General features: G+C 51.1%; 4 protein-coding genes across 4 annotated transcripts; 3 read left to right on the forward strand and 1 right to left on the reverse strand.

The window, feature by feature from the left end:
* Window positions 1-2,270: 2,270 nt before the first annotated feature.
* Window positions 2,271-4,229, forward strand: ugd2 (putative UDP-glucose dehydrogenase Ugd1; the record flags this gene model as incomplete). The annotated part of the gene is made up of 5 exons (XM_001217193.1): window positions 2,271-2,490; window positions 2,545-2,891; window positions 2,936-3,076; window positions 3,125-4,012; window positions 4,125-4,229. 5 exons carry the CDS (start codon window positions 2,271-2,273, stop codon window positions 4,227-4,229), a joined length of 1,701 nt encoding a protein of 566 aa, XP_001217194.1.
* Window positions 4,230-6,182: 1,953 nt separating this feature from the next.
* Window positions 6,183-8,055, forward strand: ATEG_08609 (sugar porter family MFS transporter; the record flags this gene model as incomplete). The annotated part of the gene is made up of 7 exons (XM_001217194.1): window positions 6,183-6,207; window positions 6,271-6,322; window positions 6,379-6,454; window positions 6,508-6,694; window positions 6,750-7,276; window positions 7,337-7,624; window positions 7,678-8,055. 7 exons carry the CDS (start codon window positions 6,183-6,185, stop codon window positions 8,053-8,055), a joined length of 1,533 nt encoding a protein of 510 aa, XP_001217195.1.
* A 524-nt stretch (window positions 8,056-8,579) lies between these two features.
* ATEG_08610 (putative rhamnogalacturonase) lies at window positions 8,580-10,065 on the reverse strand (the record flags this gene model as incomplete). Its single annotated transcript, XM_001217195.1, has 3 exons — window positions 8,580-8,643; window positions 8,717-9,171; window positions 9,223-10,065. The coding sequence occupies 3 exons, from the start codon at window positions 10,063-10,065 to the stop codon at window positions 8,580-8,582; spliced, it is 1,362 nt and encodes a 453-aa protein (XP_001217196.1).
* A 2,332-nt stretch (window positions 10,066-12,397) lies between these two features.
* ATEG_08611 (putative amino acid transporter) lies at window positions 12,398-14,177 on the forward strand (the record flags this gene model as incomplete). The annotated part of the gene is made up of 4 exons (XM_001217196.1): window positions 12,398-12,820; window positions 12,865-13,045; window positions 13,107-13,558; window positions 13,611-14,177. The coding sequence occupies 4 exons, from the start codon at window positions 12,398-12,400 to the stop codon at window positions 14,175-14,177; spliced, it is 1,623 nt and encodes a 540-aa protein (XP_001217197.1).
* Between the last annotated feature and the right edge of the window lie 142 nt (window positions 14,178-14,319).

Genomic DNA, 14,319 nt, shown 5'->3' on the forward strand with positions numbered 1-14,319 from the left:
GGCGCGGATACATGCTATAGGTCTTCTTGACCCAGATATTGTGTCACAGAGACTATTTGCATTTGCCGGTACTTTCAACTGGACTGAGATTATCAGTATCCTACACAAATTGCGGCCTGATAATAACAGACTGCCGACTCCTCCAGAAAATGAGGGTCGGAATTTGAGCGTGATCAAACCTGCAAAACGAGCAGAGGACTTACTGAAGTCATGGTTTGACCGACCTGGCTGGGTTTCTTTGGAGGAAACTCTCAAAGATGCACTTATGAGTGTTGACCTTTAAAATTGAACAGGAATCTCTCTACCTCCCGTACACCACATACACACACCCACACAGGAATAACATTTTTTGTTGCTTTCATGGTATTTTGTTGGGATTTTCCGGTTTGATGGAATGCGCGGACTTTATACGTGACCTCAATTGTATTTCACTGCTTTGATAGCTTTTATTATTATTATTATTATTATTATTATTATTATTATGCGGTTAACCTTGTTATTTTTACCAATGCATTGCTGTTACAGCAATATGAGGACGGTAACATACTTATTGTCAAACCAAGGCGTTTTCCTTGGGAGTTGTGATTACTCTCTAATCCTATCAGCAGCTGAGCAGCGTTGTGGCTAAAAGCTCCAGGTAAAATTCACCACCATAATCGAAATACGTAGAATTGGACCTATCGGTCTGGGGAAGATACTGAGTATAAAACTTATTATCTTCGCCCCATGCTCATCGTTGTGCCCATTGTTGTCCCCGTCTAAATCATGCCTGCCGTCTTCGTCTCCGCTCCCAGTCCGCTTTACTTCCATTCTCATAGTTACTCCTTAACCTTGCCATTTTCCTGTTCTAGGCACTGGATAGCAGAGCTATTCTTCTGGGAAAGCGCCGTTCTTTAGGGAACATTGGATGTCGCGATGGTGGACCAGTTGGTGTTATAACTGCACCTGTCAGATCTCTCTCAACCGAAGGGCTTTGTCGGACAGATTGCCTTGCTGCCGATAGGAGCGCTATTCTGTCGACTTGAACAAACATCCTCGCTAAGCCCTCTGAAGCACTGCTCTTTCCTTACATCCGTTGACATTGGTGATGACAACGCGCCAGTTCTGGCCTACCAGGTAATTTGCTAACGCCGCTCCAGTGTTAAGAGCGACACCCGTTCCGCCGCATTAGACTGTTACAAAATACCAGACCAGGAAGCAGTGGTACCTAGAAATAGTTCTATGGCCTCACTTCATTATCTATCCCTCCCGGTACAACTACATCAATCGTTCCCAGTGTGAAGCAGCTCTTTCCTCTCCTATTCCACATGAAAGGTGGGCACAGAGCATTATTGTGCTTATATTCCCGGAATAGCATTCTCTCTACGCCGAGGTGCCCTCTAATTACTTGTTTCCGGGAGAAGAATGTATGCTAAATTCACAAATATTTGATCATGGTCAATTTGCCACCATCGAATCTATCAATGCCAGAATGGAAGAATGAACTGTTCGATTTCTTCAATGTCCACTTCCAGAACTGCCGCAACCTGACGATCACCTGGACTGAGGAAACAATGAACATCCAGTTTACTTCAGCTCATTGAACAGTGACAAGTCTAACGGGATCATTGTTACTTCATGCGCTCCTAAGGAAGAAATCAACGATGGTTGGAATGTCATGCACCTCTCAGTGTTGAAATACGGCATCTGAAGAGAGCGGTCGGAACTCCATTATTAGCTTCTGCTAGGAGTTGCGATGCGCTAAAGCCTTCAAGGCCAGTGGTAGAATGGAACAAAGAGCAGAGCCAGATTATGCAGGCTTGCTGAAATTTGCCAATAACTGGTACGTGCCAACAACATAGTAGAGTCACAAACATTACTGAGGTTTCGTTGAGTCCCCGCTGAGTAGAGGGCGTTAAGCTTATCCTTGATAGTTGACGGAGGGCTGTGCAATGCACGGTGCAGTGTTGCAAGTCACCATGACGCACTCTCGTGGCACGTTATCAAATCGAGCAATCACAGATGGAATAACTTTCTATCGCGGTATACGCGTCAGACATGGGGACTTGTTGCTGGATGTAAAGTGTGCAACCATTTTCTGTCGATCCCGGTACCATCTAACTGGCTGCAAAATGCCCGAACAGCAAGTTTAGAACACGGAAGTCCGTGATGATGTGGCTATGGACAGACCGCTACTTCAGGATGAAGTTCATTAGCAACATGGTTTATATCAAGACAAGGATGCTGTAGATAATACAAATGAATACAGGGTCTCCAGCAATAAAGCAATCATGATTCCGTTGTTGTCGATCTTAGTTGCATTGGCTAGTCTGAACTTTTGCCTGTTCCGCAGGCGTCGACATCGAACCGTCGAAGACGAAGAGTGTGCAAAGATTTTCGAACAGGAACCTACATATTATTGGCATGAAGAAAAGAATGATAGTCAACCTGTACAGATACAAAGAGTTGAAACGGTCCGTTGTGGTTGTATCATCGGAGCTGACGGCGCCGGTAAGCAGCCATCGAGGACACTTCAGGCATGGGAGTATTTCTAAAGCTGCTCAGGTGCATTGACTGCCATTGTACTTGCCAATAAAAACCCAGGCGTTCAGTTTTATGTTGTGGATAGCGACCCGCGAATCATCGATGCATGGAATTCCGACCATCTTCCTATCTCCGAACCCCAGCTAGAGGAGCTGCTCTTCGAGGTAAACAGCGGTTTGCCGGAATTGGAACATAGGGAATTCCTTGGAGAGCCAGAACATACGACCGGTGACCTGGACCTAGACCTGGAGGCGCAGTTGCCGAGTGTGCGAAGATTGTCCAACATCACCTTCTCCACAGATGTCCATAGTGGCATTCGCGCAGCAGATGCTATCTTTTTATGCACTGAGCCTTCTCATGGGCAGCATGTAAGTAGCTAGACAATCGAGATGTACTCTGCTAACATCTACAGATCGCCGAAGAAACGTCTGGTGTGGACATGTCGATGATGGATGGGATGATTCAGGCCATTGCTCAAGTGTCCACTGGCCACAAGATCATTGTTCACAAAGGCAGCGCACCATATGGGACTGCAAAGAGAATCCAGAGCCTGGTTTGTCATAAATCCCTGACTTCAAGTTACCGGGCCTAATCTAGTCAGCTGGAAGAAAGCGCCTCACCAACCGCCTCCTTCGATGTCTTTTCCAACCCCGATTTTCTGCTCCCCGGTTCGGAGCTGGAAGGCCTGCTCTATCCTCAACGCGTGATTATCGGCCATGCTCCAAAGACGGTATTCCCCGAGTCGGTGATCGCGTTAAAGAGACTGTATATGTCATGGATCCCGGAACAACGGATAATCACCATGGACGCATGGTCATCGGAACTGGGGAAGATTGCGGCCAATGTTCTGTTGACTCAACAGGTGACCAGTCTCTGTTCACTGAGTATTATCTGTCAACATACCGACGCCCAGCTTGATCATGTTACGGGGTCCCTTGGTATCGACAGTCCGACTGGGATAGGGGACTGGGACGGACGATTGTACAGCGATGTTCAATGCCTGGTGTATTTGGCCAAGGAACTTGGTTTGCATGAAGTCGCAGAGTATTGGAAGAGTGTGCTTCAAATAAGAGACTTCTATATCCGCCATATAGCGAATCGACTTGTCCAGAAACTACCGGAATTTGGGACGAGACGTGTCGCACTTATTGGATCGGGCCGTCCAGGTATGATAAACACAGTTCAACAGGTGGCACAGGACTTATCCCAACGCGGGATAGGAGTAAATATCTTCGGGGCTGCGGACTCGTCTGTCCAACTCACGGGAAATTCCCCTTCGGAAGATACGGCTCCAGGGAAAATCGCGTTCACAGAGACCCTGGAAGAGGCATGCAGGGGCTGCAGTATCGTGTGTCAACTGAGCGGCAGTGCTACTTATAAACTGCATGAAGAATGGCAGCACATTGAGCCAACCATGGAGCCGCCTAGGCTGTTTATGAACCAGAGCTGTACTGTCGAGCAGAAGAGGATGCGTCGAAACGGATTTCAAGTGAGTGGTTTGAAGGAAGATAGTGTAGTCCGTGCGTGCAACGGCTTAAGCCCCCAAGAGCGAGGATGCACAGCACTATCTGGGGTAAGAGGGTATTAACTGGAGAACCCAGGCGCTCCCTGCAGTCATGGGCATGTGGTTAAATGATGTACTTTGTTTTAGCCGAGACTTGTCCCGCCAGGGCCACATAATATCCATCAAGACCCACAATGAATGAGATGATGTAACTGCATTCTATGATTCGGGCATATGACGGTCAGAGATGGGCCAGAAGGACGTCTAAATAGGGCAAATTCGCGTGAAGCAACAACAGACGTAGTATGAGAGGGACTCCAGGCAAACCGGATCTTGCATTGAACAGTGTGTTCCATAGAACATCCCACCTCGTCATTCTTTTGAGCTTCGTCCTCCTGGCTCTCTGTGACATACATGACTGGTAGCTACTCGGTTGAATAACTTGAATGTCAAACTGACTGGTAGGTCACATTGCTGCGGAAGAAGTCAATTACTCGGGTTGTGGCACGCTCACAATTGTGAAGCAATTCGCAGGTGTATTACGAGGATCTGAGCATGTCCTTGGCGATTAAAATATGGTAGATCTACAGCCTAGAGATGAAGCCTTACGGTAGCTATGTATTTAACCGACGAATGAGCTGACACCTACATACGTCGACTATGAGCCAAGTTTTGTGATTTTAACAATCGGCAACCTACATAGCTCGAACAGCTTTCTATTGACTAGATATGGCGTCTTGTATATATTATCCACTATACGAAGTGAGCCAAACGAATATGATGGTGATTCCGTCACGATATATATCTCACGGTGTCTGGATGTAGAATAGAATTGATGGTGATATAGCTTCTTGAAGTCTACAGACCAAGTATCTGAACCAGGCCAGTTGACGGCTTGACAGAAATATTCAAGAAATATTCAAGAAATTACAAAATCATGGCGACATATAGACTTGTGGTGGTCGAATATTCTAGTAGTACACGGCGCCGAGCCTTGAAGAGCGGATAGACCGAAAACTGAAGCGGCAGTGGCGATCATGTTTCAAGGATGGGCATCGGCCGCATTCCACCACTCTGATCAGCACAGGCAGGCCTGTTGTTTCTATACAGCTACGATCTTTACGCCAGACAGACGAGATGATCACTTTCACAGTGATAGTCTGATGCGTGGCACTCTGAGTCGGAGATGTGAGAGGGAATTAGTCGTAGGTAAGGTACGTTCCACAGGAAAAGGCCGAGGGTTCCCGGGTTCCCGATCCTTTTGCTGCAGCGAGTGATCCCAGTTCCAGCGAATTTCGGCATTAAACAAGTCTAGACTGTCCGCTCATTCGTTTCGGAAGAATGGCTCATCCACAAGCGAATTGAACCGACTGGACCGTGGAAGACCGGGTATCAGCAAACGTGGCTGCCGCTAGATCATGACCACTTTACTTCGGACGGGTTGACTACTCCAGACTAAGCGAGAATGGACCTTATCGTGTGGTGGTGGCGGCAGGATCCGAGCGAAGGAGGCGGGATTAGGGTTACCGCGGCGGTCACCGTAGCGCTCGGGAGGAGCAAGCCACCGTTTGAAGGATACAAGGATTGTATAGATGCTATGGAAGAGCTTCAGGTGAAGGTCCTTTGTACACCAGGACACCATGCGAAGTGCAGCTACAGCAGGTATCGCTTTCTCGTGGGTCGAGATAGTCTCCTATCTTCTTACTCGGTTAATTACCTACCCATTCAGCCGACGACCCTCTCTGCCTACTGAAAGGGGAAAATCTCCGTCTGAGAATGAACCGACTGGATCCCGCCCCTGAAGCCTCTCCACTCATGACGTACGAGTTGCCGTGGTCTATCCCCGGATCCAGTGCCTTTCATTTGTCCTGGACGAGTCTCTCCCCCATGTTCTATACGGGCCTGCCCCCGGACCTCCACATTCATCCTTAGCCGGCACCTTCTCCACCGGCCGGACACCATGACCGTCTTGCACCATCCCCGGACTTCGGCTGAGAACCACGGCGCGCCTTGCGTTCCCCAACCCAGCCCATGACGCCGATGATAAACTAGTCAGCGTCGGCCAGTATATAAACCTCCGGGCCCATTCTCCAGCTGGCCAGATCTTCTCGACTCGCAGCTACCCCGCGCTGGAGGACTTGACTTGCTGGCCAAGATGTATACAATTACAAATATTTACGGTAAGTCGTCGGCCAGATGTCTCTCCCCACGACTTCAGCCATGTTGACTGACTGTTGGTGCAGTCCTCGCCGGTTTTGGCACCATTGGCGGTGCCCTGTTTGGTTTCGATGTTAGGTATGAGCGACTCCTGGGGGTGGAAAAATTGTCACTCTGTGCTCACCATCGTTTAGTTCTATGAGTGCCTGGATCGGTACCCACCAATACCTAGATTATTTCAATTCTCCCGACTCGAATCTGCAAGGAGGCGTATGTTGTCTCACATGCCGACAGGCCGGAATTTCCTCTAACTCCTGCCTTAGATCACGGCATCCATGTCCGCTGGCTCGTTCGCAGGTGCCCTCGCTGCAGGTTTCGTTTCGGACCATTTTGGCCGTCGAGGGGCGTTAATCATCGCCTCGGTTATCTGGATCATCGGTGCCGTCCTTCAACTCAGTGCCCAGAATGTCGCCCATCTCGTGGCCGGCCGTGTGGTGAGCGGTCTTTGCGGTATGTTTGAAGCTTCGGCAGTCCGTGCCGAAATTCATGACTGACGATGGCCTAGTTGGCATCACCTCCTCGCAGGTGTGCGTCTACCTTGCCGAACTGGCTCCCGCTCGCATCCGTGGTCGTATTGTCGGTATCCAACAGTGGGCTATTGAGTGGGGTATCTTGATCATGTACTTGATTTCCTACGGCTGCTCTGAGGGGGTAGACGGACCGGCCGCGTTCCGGATTGCCTGGGGCGTCCAAGCGATTCCTGCGCTGATCCTGCTGGCCGCCCTTCCTTTCTTCCCCGAATCCCCTCGGTGGCTGGCTGGAAAGGAGCGGTGGGAAGAGAGTCTAGACACGTTGGCCCTGCTCCATGCCAAGGGCGACCGCAACGACCCTGTCGTGCAGGTGGAATGGGAGGAAGTGCAGGAGGCGGTTCGCTTGGCCCAGGAGTCCAAGGATATCTCCTTCCTGTCGTTGTTCGGTCCCAAAATCTGGAAGCGCACGCTTTGCGGCGTTAGTGCCCAGGTCTGGCAGCAACTTCTGGGAGGTAATGTCGCCATGTACTACGTCGTCTACATCTTCCAGATGGCTGGAATGGTAAGTTGCAGCAGCACCCCGATTGCGACTGGCACAGGACGTACTGACCTTTACGTATAGGGCTCTGCGACTCTCTACTCAGCCATCATCCAATACGTCATCTTCCTCGTCACGACCGGTGTCATCCTACCATTTATCGATCGCATGGGCCGTCGGCCTTTGCTGCTGGGCGGTGCGGTGACCTGCATGGTCCTCCATTACGCCATTGCTGGTGTCATGGCCACATACGGTCGCCCGGTGGACGAGATCGATGGCAACAAGAACCTGCGCTGGGAGATCGGGGGTGCGCCCGGAAAGGCTGTTATCTCGCTGTCCTACATTTTCGTCGGCGTCTACGGTTTCACCTGGGTACGTATCATTGATTGCCGAGCTCAGAAGTCATCGACTAATGACATGCACAGGCCCCCGCCGCATGGATCTATGCCTCCGAGGTCTTCCCGTTGAAGTATCGTGCTAAGGGTGTCGGTCTCTCTGCGGCTGGAAACTGGATCTTCAACTTTGCGCTGGCTTACTTCGTCGCCCCGTCCTTTACCAACATCAAGTGGAAGACGTACATCATCTTTGGCGTCTTCTGCACGGTCATGACGTTCCACGTGTTCTTCACCTACCCCGAGACGGCCGAGCGTAGTCTGGAAGAGATCGATCTGATGTTCGATTCGAACGTGAAGGCATGGCAGTCGAACAAGGTGCACGACAAATTCCAAGAGGAGGTCGAGAAGCACCGTCGGGAGAGTGTGGCGGAAAAGGCTGTCGATTCTAGCCATCAGGAGGTTGTCTGAGTCATTGTGTATATATAGTGTACCTGTCAAGTATGATATCACCTGGTATTCTATCCTGCTATTTTATAGACAACTGAAAGTAGGAGTTGGATGAATCCCCCGAAGGTGCGCATTACCGAAGTAGGTAATATTCCATGGAGAAACAACCTTATGAATGTCAGAGGAGCGCACCATGTCATCCGGTCGTCTATCTATCGACACTCGAAAATACATTCATGCTTCAACCCGTTCAAGGATAATACTATCCCACATAAAGCCATGCCACCGAGAGGATTTGGTCACATGAAAGTCCACTGTGTTCCATCCTGCCTGTAATCTGCCTTGGGGAATGTCGAATTCGAAAAGCCTCCATTCCCCGGCAGTTGTAGCAGACCGATACAAGCATGGGTCATTGGGGAGGGTGGTCAGGTTTCCAATGGGGCTGCTCCGGTCTCCGTTGACTAGAATCTCCGATCTTGTGCCAGACGAGTAGCCCGCAAGCGACACTGTAAGGCGACTGCCCGACTGGCTCGCTTGCTTGTCAGCTAAGAACTTAATAGACCAGGTCCCTGCGGCCGATTGTCCAAAACACCAGTCGGATGTCTTGCTCTTGCCCACGGTGTAGGTCAGATTTGCCGGACAATTCGCCACTAGAGCGTGTTGGTATGGAGCTCCGCCGTACTTGAAACCAAGAGATTTGCGATCGAATTCTCCGACTTGGAAGATCTTCTTTGACGAGGAGACCGTCCACTTCAGCTTCCCTAACCGCGTCTGCTTTCCTTGTTTGATTGTCACGTCGTTCTGCAGGAACGTTGTGGACACATCGGCGAGCGACCCGCCGTTTGACCAGGCCTGTAGACCATAATCACCCGTACGGACATTCTGGAAGGTGAATCGGCCTTGGCTGTCCGCTTGGCCGGTGTAGTAGTAGAGAGTTCCCATGTCGAGAGCTGTCTTGTTGGGATTGTTGTCACCTAGGAACACAGATGCCCCGGCGGCTGGTCGGCCGTCGGAGAGGACTAGTCGACCAGACACCGACCCGCGGGCGTGATATTCCTCATTTTCAAACCATTTGTATGGCCAGCTGCTAAATTCCTTCTTGGCCCGATCGGCCGCATCATCCTTTGACCCGTCATTCTGATACATCTGTTAGAGCTGCTCAAGAGCGGACAGGAGGAATGCACATACCAGATACCACAACCACGGGCCCCATATCTTCCCGTCCGGGAAAACATCGTTGGAAGACGCCTGGAAGTGCGTGCCATGAATCATGTTTAGTTGCACTGCATCGCCCGTGGCACTCTCGCGGTGCACCATCAACTCCTGCTTCAGGTGGTTTCCGTTGTAGTAGTCTTTGCCGGGGTTGATATACCACGACCCAAACTCGTCGCCGTACACGCCATAGTAATCTTGGTCCCTGATCCACGCAGTAAAGTCGTACTTGGTGATGTAGGTCCCGTCGGCACGCTGCCACGTCTCGTCTTGCACCTTCGTCGAGCTGACAATCTCAGACAGCGGCGGGAGCGGCTCATCCTTAATGTTTGTTCGTCCGTTCGGGAAAGACGTGTTGTCGAGTCGCCACAGGGTGCGAAACTCGCCCAGAGTGGGCAATGCGTGATTGACGAAGTACTGGTAGGCACCGACGAGGTCGTCGAATATCACCCAGTGGAAATCACCTTCTTTGGCGGTAAATTTGACATCGAGGTAGTCCGCTGTCTGACGCTCGATCGAGACAGATGTCCAATTCAAGTCGGATGCCGCGCCGTCTGCTTTGATCAGGGAAACGCCTCCAAATGGTCTGGGAGTCACGGATATGAACATACTGTAACTCACATAGTGGCCCCACGCATCGCCGACCAGATCCTGTCCTTTGTAAAACAGCTTGACACCGTACTGCTGCCCAATGGTCACATTCCACAGGTTGTTTCCAATGACATGGTTGCTATCATCGATCTTCTGGAGAAAGGGACCCTTGGCGTAGGCGCCAGCGGCGAGGGCGGCCACAATTCCAGCAGCGGCAGAGGCAAGCATGATAACCAAATATTTCCGAGGCCCATTTTTTTGTCTAATCGTCCGATGACAGAGTATTTATGTTGAAAACCGTCAACATGGGACTCGGTATAAAGTTGTCACGAGATGCGGGGTGCGGAGAGCCCGGGGTTGGTCGCCAGTGGTGGAATAAATCCAGTAAATTCCCAGACAGCACGCTACGGTATATTGCGTAGTCAGAGAGTACTCCGAGTAGATGGCGACGAACTGCTGGTGAAATTGCCGATCCGTTGCGACTATGCTCGCTTTGCACGGTGCAAAGGAAGATGATTGACCACAAGCGAACAGAGATGATCCGCTTCTTTCGCGTTTCCTGAGCGGCCGGAAATTCTCCCAGGACTGAATCGCCATTATGATTGAGGGCCTGTTGTTCTACTGTCGAATTCCATAATGATTGAAGAACACGGTCGAGCTCCCATGACTGCCTTATTAAATATATTGATGACGCAGGTCGGTAATATCTGATCGATATACAGTGCAGAGGTACCCTCCAGTGGATGGAGGTGAGTAAATCTGATATGCGCCAAGCTTCAGTAACTCCCTGTGTCCATATCCAACAGATTGAAGCGAGAAAGTACCACTTTTGCTTCGTTTGGGAGGCTCTAATCCGTTATGCGCTTCGAGTCCCGAGACTGCGATTGTGGCTGACCTGTCTATGCCGGTCCATACTGCGCATTATGGGGGTTGCTTTGTTGTCGTTCCTCATGACTTGCAAGGTCAACTAAGCCTTCTTCCAAGCGCCTGGAGCATTGAAAACAGGCTGTATTTAGCATCGCAGGGTCTCGGCTGATTCGTCGGCCTTTGGTAAGCTACCTGGTGTCCTGTAGAGTGGACATCATTTCAGCTGACGACGTCTATGGGGTAGAGAAACCGAGGGATAAGCAGTTGGATGGTATGAGCAGGGAGAAAGGAGACATTCCCATCACCTTGAAAATAAGCAGTGGCGAGGACGGCTGAAAGCACATGGGCCATCGGTGGGCCCAAGTCGCCATCCCTTGCGCTTAAACGTGTACTAGAAGCGAGGGATGTAACCTTGCCTCTCTATCTGTCTAGTGCCGTCGCAGCTAAGCCTGGCCAAGCTCACAGAGATAAGTCAGGCTGAGTGACAGTCAGGAAATGAAAACGTGGCGTAGATATGCCAGGCGGGTGTTATCAAACGATTGGATGCTTCGAAGGACCGCTCATAACCGTCGGTATGCGGGATTTGACACTATCAGAGTCCTTGATAGCTGGGTGCGGTACACCTAAAGCACCTTCCAGGGACTAAGACTCGTCTAGATACCTACATAGCAACTCAGCCATTGAACAGAGGCTTTGTTTTTGTTCCTTGGGGGAAGCTGGGGTGCGTGTTCCATGACCTGTTCCATGCATTGCCGATCTCGGAATGCTTTGTTTCCAATAATAACACTGCCCCGGGGGCCTTGAGAATGAAGAAGGCTGTTACACCGTAAATTGTTCGTGCTGATGCCTAAAGCAAGGTAGCCAGTAAGCAGGGCTTTATCTTTACACAGCGTCGAAGCTTGTTACACTGGTGGCAAACATCTAGAATACCCCAGAATAGCTCGGGGCGAAGTCGCCTGGGGCCGTCTCCTCTTTACCTCGTGGAGAGATCCAATTGCCTGGCCAGCAGCGTCGACTACGGATTACACTGCAAGGGAGAAGGACAGCATGTCGTTATTGGTATCTGAACGAGTTGACATGGCCCGCAGGGGCAGTACTGCTTATTGTCCCAGCACACCCAGCGCACCCACCCATGCCAACCCATTCTACTTCGGAGCAATAGAATTCCCCATCTTAATTAAACCTACTTTTTTGACTTTTTTCCCGTTGCAATGCGATGGCATCTGATCCCCCCTTTTTGTCGTAATTCGCTATCTCGGTCAGGGGGTCACTGATAACGACATATACGGGTGTATTATTGGCAGATGTCGGACCGGTTATCAGCACCACAGAGCAAGTCCGACCACCAGATGGTCTGACCACTAGAATCTGTTGCGTTCCAAGGTTCGCTGCCGTACGGGTCGATGCTACCATATCCGGGGTTTTATCTCTGGGCGTCCAAGGCTGAGACGCTAAGCCGACGGGATCACGATGTAAGAGGTGCACAAGAAGTCTTATCGGCGCAACAAGCCTCCCAAGAAATATGCCGAGCTGATTGGCAGACGCAAGGAGTCTGTGGATGTTCTCGAATAACTCAGTAGTATAATAACATGCAATCCCTGACCCCTCGTGGTCAGTCTTTGATCTCGCTACCCCCTTTCTAGTCCATCCTCACCTGTGACGTCCTGCCACCTACCTCTTCACTTCCGGCACCATGAGTGTCCCGGCATATGAAACATCCAGCAACAAAAGTCCCCGTGACGGGGACAAGTCCATCGAGCACACCACGGGATGGGCCACAGACGTCGACCATGGCGCCGAGACCGACCTCCATCGCTCGCTGTCGACCCGCCATCTGACCATGATTGCGCTGGGGTCCTCGATTGGTATGGGACTATGGCTGGGGAGTGGTACATCGCTTCATAGCGGCGGTCCGGCCTCCATCTTCATTGGATACTTGCTGAGTGGTACAATGATCTGGGCTGTGGCACATTCCATCGGTGAAATGGCCGTCATGTATCCTCTCCCCTCGGCATTCATCCAGTGGACATCGATCTTTGTTGATCCTGCAGCGGGGTTTGCGTTGGGATGGGCGTACTGGTTCTCGTTCTGGATCACCATTGCGAACGAGCTGCAGGTATGGATGCGCATCCGTTCGCCATCGCATGCTAACAGACCCAGGGTGTGGTTACGGTGTTGGGCTTCTGGACAGACAAGGTGCCCACCGCAGCATGGATCAGTATCTTCTGGGTGGTCATTATCTTCATCAACGTCTGGGCGGTCAAATTCTTCGGCGAGGTCGAAGTCGTTTCTTCCACAATAAAGTTCTCCTGGATCTTTGTCGTCATCATCTCCTTGATCGGTCAGTCTTCCTCCGACACATCCGATCCATGTCAGCTAACATCCAGCAGTGATCTCTGCAGGTGGCGCGCCCAACCATGAAGCCGTTGGTTTCCGGTACTGGAACTCAGAACCCTTCATCAACGGCTTCAAGGGCTTCCTCTCCGTGATGCCGACGTGTATTTTTGCCATGTCCGGGTCTGAGAACTCGGCCCTTGTCGCCGCGGAGACTTCGAACCCCCGCAAATCCGTCCCCAGAGCGGTTGGATCGATGTGGATTCGCCTGTCGCTGTTTTATGTCCTTGGTTCGCTGATGATCACCATCACGGTGGACCCGAACAACCCGGATCTGTTCGGAGGAGAGGGGGTCAACGCCTCGCCCTTCGTCATTGCGTATCGGAATTCTGGTCTGGCTCCTATGGCCCATATTATGAACGCTGTCATCTTCATCTCCGTCGTCTCTACGGGCAGTATCTCCGCGTATGCTGGTTCGCGGTCGCTGATGGGGTTGGCCCATCTGAAGATGGCACCCAAGGTAAGTCATATCAATCTCTGCTCTGCATAACCTGGAAGCTCATGGGGTATAGTGGTTCGGAACGGCAGACAAGGTCGGACGGCCAGTGGCTGGCCTGTTCATCACTCTCCTTATTGGAGGCGGTCTCGCATACCTGAACGTTAGTAACAGCGGTGCGACGGTCTTCGGCTGGTTCTCGAATATCACCTCTCTGTTTACCCTCTTCGGCTGGGGAATGATCTGTCTGTCGCATCTCCGTATGCGCTATGCCTGGAAGATCCAGGGTCGGTCGGTCGAAGACCTGCCATGGAAATCCTGGACCTTCCCCTATGCCGCGTACTGGGGTCTGCTCTGGTGCATCTTGCTGATTATTGCCGAGTTCTACCTGTCGCTCTGGCCGCTGGGAGGGAGCCCGGATGCTGAGACCTTCTTTGCGAACTATGTCAGCGTCGTTGCGATCGTGGTCATCTATATCGGCGCCAAGATCTACTACCGCGGACGCATGTGGGTGGATGCCAGCACCATCGACTTGGATGCGCATCGTCGGTTCTATAATGACCATTTGGATGAAGAAGCCAAGGTCGAGAAGACTGGCGTCAGCAAATACGTCTCCAAGATGGTCGGAGTGATCACAAACTGATTGTGTTGAGGTGGGTTGGCGTTGTGGCATGTGTATCCGCTCGTGTAAATACCTACAATCTCCATCATGCGTAGTTGATTGAGCGATGAATGTATACTGTTCATGAAATGTTTCATTTGGCTCTGTAAGACATCGACAACTA

The sequence above is a fragment of the Aspergillus terreus genome, genomic scaffold (genome assembly GCF_000149615.1).
Source record: "Aspergillus terreus NIH2624 scaffold_13 genomic scaffold, whole genome shotgun sequence".
Classification (NCBI taxonomy): Eukaryota; Fungi; Ascomycota; class Eurotiomycetes; order Eurotiales; family Aspergillaceae; genus Aspergillus; species Aspergillus terreus.